The 6000-nt window shown below is 52.6% G+C and overlaps 1 protein-coding gene across 4 annotated transcripts in view; it reads left to right on the top strand.

The window, feature by feature from the left end:
• Nucleotides 1-1203: 1203 nt before the first annotated feature.
• The window catches only part of DDX6 (DEAD-box helicase 6), a 34023-nt gene continuing 29226 nt past the window's right edge, over nt 1204-6000 (top strand). The window contains exons 1-2 of one of the 4 annotated variants that reach the window (XM_055130833.1): nt 1204-1300; nt 4306-4775. In XM_055130833.1, the coding sequence (XP_054986808.1) occupies nt 4576-4775 (200 nt within the window). In that variant the 5' untranslated portion in view covers nt 1204-1300; nt 4306-4575. Of the gene's footprint in view, nt 1301-1623; nt 1737-1813; nt 1951-3067; nt 3274-4305; nt 4776-6000 lie in introns of those variants that run through there. The other 3 variants (XM_055130832.1, XM_055130831.1, XM_055130834.1) reach the window with 3 other exon arrangements.

Here is a 6000-nt window from a genome sequence, read left to right as displayed (position 1 = left end):
CCAGTTGGGGCAGTAGCAAACAAATCCTCCCACGTTAATATTTTGCTAAGGAACCACTTGACTCTCGAAAATGGGCGTAAAGTACGGTTAATCCCGAGCATGGGTGGGTAGAATCTGGGTGGGATTTAACAGGTTACAAATTCAGGATTTAAGAAAACTGTATTCTCAACTGCCCTTTTCACTTTTTTGCTAACTCTCGTTCAGCCGTGTGGGAATAAACACACCTACCAGCCCTCCAACCCACAAGGAGACTAGGCCCAGTAGTACATTTAGGGAGCCCGAGCTGCGCCCCGCGACCCCCCCCACCCCCCGCGCCCTTAGGTGGGCAGGACTCGCGCAGGCAATGAGAAAACAGGGCACTTTTAGGTGCGCGCGGATTGGAAGATGTGGAGCCGGAGGCGGGTAACTAGAAACCCACTCTTCACTGATTGGCTAACCGAACACATTTGGCTCTCTCTGATTGGCCCTGAGTTGGAAGCTGAGGCAAAAAACTAGGGAAGCGGGCAGTCGGGGAGACGCCGTTCCGGGTTCTCGGTTGCGGCGTTCTTGTCTTGGCTGCGCTGCTGGGCCCAGCAGTAGTTGTGGGGTGGAGTGGCCCGGCCATTCTCCTCTACATCCAGTCTCCGCTGGGTGAGACTCGGGACTTAACTCCGGCGCGACCGAGCTAGCTTCCCCTCACTTAAAACGTTTGCGTAACAGACTAGCCCTCCCGTTCCTCCTGCACGGGTTGGAAAGTCGTGAGAACAAATGCACCAACTGTTTGCCGAGTGGAGAGTCGCGCCGGGGAAGGGCTCGCCGCGGGCCTCCTGGCGCCCCGTTTCCTCACAGCACTCCCGTTTTCGTTAGATCGCTCTCGAGCCGCGAGCCCTGCCTCAGGCCAAGACTGCGTGCCCTCTTTGAGGAGCGCCCCCGAGGCCGGGTGGGTAGGGAGGCGTCCCTGTCTTTCCCCGAGGCGCGCCCCCTCGCCAGGCCGCCCCCTCCCCACTAGACCGCCGATCATCTCCCGTCCCGCGCTCCGCCGCAGGCCCGGGTGTGGCCTCGGTCCCGCGCCTCCCGAATCCGGTCCCCGTTTCTAGCCCCCCTGCCCACGCCCCCTCGGTCGGACCACCCCCCACGGTCCCCTCTCCCAAGCCTGCCACCTTCTCCAAGACGCCTCTCCCGGGTCTTCCCCGGCCGCCCCCTACACCTGCGAGCCCCGCTTCCGGGTCGGCGCCGGCGCCTGCGGGCCACGAGCGCGGCACCTTCCCGGATGGAGGCACGGCTGCAGGGGCTGGGACGCGGCCCGGCCCGGAGCTGGCAGGTCAGCCTTCCCGACCCCGAGTTCCACTTTTGGGGGGCGGTGAGGTGGGGTGTCGCGGGCTGACGGGCCCTTCCCACAGCCCCCCTGCCCCCCCCTTCGTTTCTCCTCAGCCACTTCCCCGCCCCTCCCCCCGCCGCCTTCCCGGCCGCTGTTTTCCTCGCCGGGGCGCCCGGGAGCGGGGGGCGGGGGCGGGGGGGCCACAGGCCGGCGCCCCCGCTCCCCACCGCGGCCCGGCGCCCCGCCGCGGAGCCGCCCGAGGGGCCGTGACGCCGGCGGCCGGCCCGGCTCTCGCCATCTTGCGCGAAGGAGGAGCCGCGGCGGGCGCCATGCGAGGCGGAGGGGGGGGGGAGGGCGGCGGCGGGCGGGGCCGAGCCGCCGAGTGAGCGCAGCCCGGGCGGCGACTCCGGCGGCGCCCTGAGAGCGGGCAGCGGCGGAGGTAGGGCCGGCCGGCCCGGGAGGCGGCGGGCGCGGGCGGCGGGGGCGGAGCGGGGCCCCGAGCGGCGGGGGCGGGGCGGGGGCGGGCGGAGGCCGCGGCGAGGGGCCGGGTGGGGGCGGGCGGAGGTTTCCGAGGAGGAAGGAGCCGCCGCCATTTTGGGAGCTTCGAGTCAACAATAAAGGACCGAGGGTGCCGAGCGGGAGTGGCCTCGGCGGTACGGGTCGGGGCCGCGCCGCGGGGAGCGGGGCGAGGTGCGGGCGGCGGGGGCGGCCGAGGCGGCCGGGCGGCGGGAGCCCCCTGGGGGAACTGGGGGGGGGGTGCGCGGGGAGGCGGAGGCCGCGGGCCTCGGCCCGGCCGCGGGGAGGCAGGCGGGCGGCCGCGGTGCGGGCTGGAAGGCGGGCGGGCCGTGCGCGGCGGCGGAGCGGGCCGGGGCCGACGGGGGCGAGTGGGAGCGGCGAGGGCGGCCGGGACTGGGGGGGGGGGTGGAAGTTAAGAGGGACCGCGGCGGCCCTATAGGGGGCGGCAGGGCCGCTTCCGAGGAGGAGCGGCAGCTGCCGGGTGGGAATTCGGCCTCGTAGGCGGCCGGAGGCTGATGATGGGGGTGGGGGGGAGGTGCCGAGACGTGGCGGCCAGGAGGGGCTTTCGGAGTTGAGTTTTTCTCTCCGTGGCTTTCTCGGGGGAGACCCTATTGTTTCCTCCCCGCCAGGCCGGGGCCCCGCTCTTGTTGCGCAGATACGATTGCAGGGGCCCCAACCCTTTTGTGTTTATGGTCCCAGGGAGCTGCTTGCAAGTGCGGGGTGGGGGTGGGGGGAGCCCCGCGGTGAGCGTGAAACGATTTGCCTCCAGTTTCGGGGCGCGGGTCCTCGGCTTTTCTCTTCACCCTTCTCTTTCGCTCCCCCCCCCCCCCCGTTTGCTCCCTTCCCCAATAAAACCGTCACTCCAACTTGGGTAGACCCGCTCGGAGAAACTGCGCTGCATTTTGCAAACAAAAGCGCTGGTTGGCGATGACGATTCTGTTTAGGGTGTGAAACTGTCAATTGCTAACTACGTTCTGGGTAGTGCTGTAATTAACTCCGCCGGGGGCTCCTCCCAGCCCGGCTACGTCTTGTTCCGGGTTTTTTTCTTTTCTTTTTTTTTAAAATGTAGAGAAATAACTTGCCCATCTAAATGGGGAAGAAGGGGTAGGAGGACTATTTCCTTCGGAGCCCCAGAACTGCAGTGCAGGTTTCAGTTTAATTACGAGGAGCCACCTCGGTCGCGGTCACCTTTTAGATCTAGGGACGGATGGGAGAGGTCGTCGTGCAGTGACGATTGTGTCATTTAATTCTTAGAGGCTGCCCACCCTGAGGATGCTTTGAAAACAAGTCTTGTGCGCCTCTGTGATATTGTTGATCATATTTTAAACCTGTCAACGCAGGCAACGTAGTTCCTTAAATGGAAACGAGATGGTTAATACCGGGTCTCTTTTAAAGAGGACGATCAGTTTTTGGGAGACTTTAGAATAGCTTTGTGTCTGTGATACTCAGTTTGCTGGCAGGTGAGTCTTTTCAGACTTTAAAAATGTAAGACATAAGTCATAATTTAGGGGGGAAATGTGTTGTTTTGTTGTTTGAGAAGCCTTGATGTTCAGAAAAATAATCAACATGGTAATGTATTTTGAATCGTACATAGAAACGTAAAAGAGTTAAAAAACAAACCCCACGCTTTGTCTTTATAATATAAACGTTGTACTTTTACATTTACATTTACTATAAAAATTCACTTCTGAGAGTAAAAAATTGGGAAGGCTGATCAGTAATTGGATTTCTTGGTGAATTTTATTAAAATTACTAGTTTAACTTTCACAAGCAGACTTCTTAAACAGTCAATTTTTTAAGTTTTCAATGTACTTTTTGTAAAGTATTGAAAAACAGCTACTAATTTTTAATTCATTACATTTTAAGATGGATAAAAAGATTTCGTTGGCTGTTTTAGGTAGAAGATTTCTTTTATTTAGATGTTTGTATCTTTTGACTCTTTCAACTTTAGAGGGCAAAAATTTGCGGGGGAGCTTATAGATAGGGTTGTCAGTTTTCCAAAGTCTTTAGCAGCCTGCCTTGTTCATATGTAGATCTACATGTTAATTGTGATATTGACCGAGTTTACAACTGTAATGCAAGGAAGTGTAATGAATCTCAGGGCTGGTCTGGAGACTTGAGAAAGGGAAAGGTGAATGAAAGAGTTTTCTTTAATCAGTAGTGTAACTTAACTATAGTTATCCACCTGATCTCTCTTGCTTTTGAACTATTTGAAATGTTTGTTACTGTCCTTAGCTCACTTGCTTTTTGAGCCAATTCGGGGCTTTTTTTGTGTGTTTTGGACCCTGGCTAGTGATTTGGTTGAAGCAAGGCCTCTTTTTGTTGACTTTCTGTTTCCTTTGGGTACCTGGAGTGAAACCTAGGGTGACATAAAGTAGAAAGCATATCCTATTATTTCTTAAAGTTACTCTGAAGTCCTTTCAAAGGGAAACAAAGTGGTGTTTTTTTTTTTTAACTTGCTGTTGGCTAACTTAACTTTTTCTTTGTTTCAGATTGAAGTGAGTGAATTCAGATAACTCAACCTTGTTAGAGGGCATTTTAAAAAATAAAAAGTTGATTCGGTGCATGAGAGCAAGTTACTGCTGCTTACCGTTCAAAGACTCACAGGTGCTTGCCTGCATTGCAATAAAGGACTCATATATTGAGCAAGACTTATATTTATCTCTTCGTTTTGGAGAGCCTAATAAACTGTTATTACAGTTTCTCTACTGACTTTCAAAAGTTTTGAAGTTTGAAAGAGACATCTTTACAATTAATACAGCATGAGCACGGCCAGAACAGAGAACCCTGTTATAATGGGTCTTTCCAGTCAAAATGGTCAGCTGAGGGGCCCTGTGAAGCCCAGTGGTGGCCCCGGAGGAGGGGGCACACAGACACAGCAACAGATGAACCAGCTGAAAAACACCAACACAATCAATAATGGCACTCAGCAGCAAGCCCAGAGTATGACCACCACTATTAAGTAAGTGTTGGCACTGATAATCAATATGTTTTGGGGAGCAGGCAGTTTCTTTTGTTCTTTATTGGAGATTTTATACATATATGTATGTGTATATATATGTTACATATTTGTATTCGTATGTATCATTTCAGATTGCAGAGGACCGATTTTGTTTTGTAGGTAGTAATTACTTGCAGTATTATATTTCTGTCATGATTGATATTTCATGATCTTAGGTACAGATAATAGTTTTTTAACACCTTTCAGGATTTTTAAATTATCCAAAGTAGTAAAGTTGCTAACTAGCTGAGTTTATTATACGTGATGAAATTATCAGATTCAACTTGGTTTTGGTCTGCACATTTTCTCCCTCAGAGTTAGAAGTACATTATAGCAGGTTCAAGGGGCAGTGAAAATCCATTTAAGTTTTTAAATTTAAAATAATTTTTTTTAGCTTAGAAGACTTGCCAGACATGTGAACTCCAGTATTGGGGAGGTGCTTGGCATGACTACACTGCCAGGGGACTCCATTACCCCTGAGTACTGCAGGACCCTGGAGTGTCACGACATTGCATTGCTGCCCTGAGCTTTGAATCCATTATAAAGTCCCCAAACATGGTGTCTGAGGGAGTGCACCGGGCTCTTCCCCAGCCCCCCCATTGTTGTCCTTCCCCTCCCCCATCTATAGCTTCAAATTTTAGTTGATGAAACTCCGTATTTCTGTTTTTTACTCTACATTAAGAATAAGATTTGTCTTTTACACATACCAAAAACAAGCAGTTACATATAATAGGGCACTCTGAAATTTAAGCTTTTGTCATCTTTTCATCTTTAAGTGTACCTTTAAAATTATTTGAGTGATAACTACCCAAAAATTGTTAATAGAAAACTAACATTTAAAAGACTGTTGACCTCTTTCTGTTTGGCTTTATTGTTTGTTAAGAAGCCAATCACAGTGCCAGAGAGCTCTAGCTGGTTGCATTGCTGGCATGTGGTCTGCTGAGCATGGAGCCGAGAGAACCTTACCCACCTCCACCCCCCAGCACTGAAGGTGTGGCCCAAAACAAAATAACAAAGTAATCTAGTCTTAGAGGACCAGGTGTGACCAGGCCTCAATTACAGAATTTTTTTCTCTCTAAATTATAATTTTTTTTTATTTTTTTTATTTTTTTTTTTTTTTTGCTTTTTGGGTCACACCTGGCGATGCACAGGGGTTACTCCTGGCTCTACACTCAGGAATTACCCC

Source organism: Sorex araneus, chromosome 3 (genome assembly GCF_027595985.1).
Source record: "Sorex araneus isolate mSorAra2 chromosome 3, mSorAra2.pri, whole genome shotgun sequence".
In the NCBI taxonomy this organism is placed as follows: Eukaryota; Metazoa; Chordata; class Mammalia; order Eulipotyphla; family Soricidae; genus Sorex; species Sorex araneus.
This window is presented reverse-complemented; position numbering and strand designations above follow the sequence as displayed.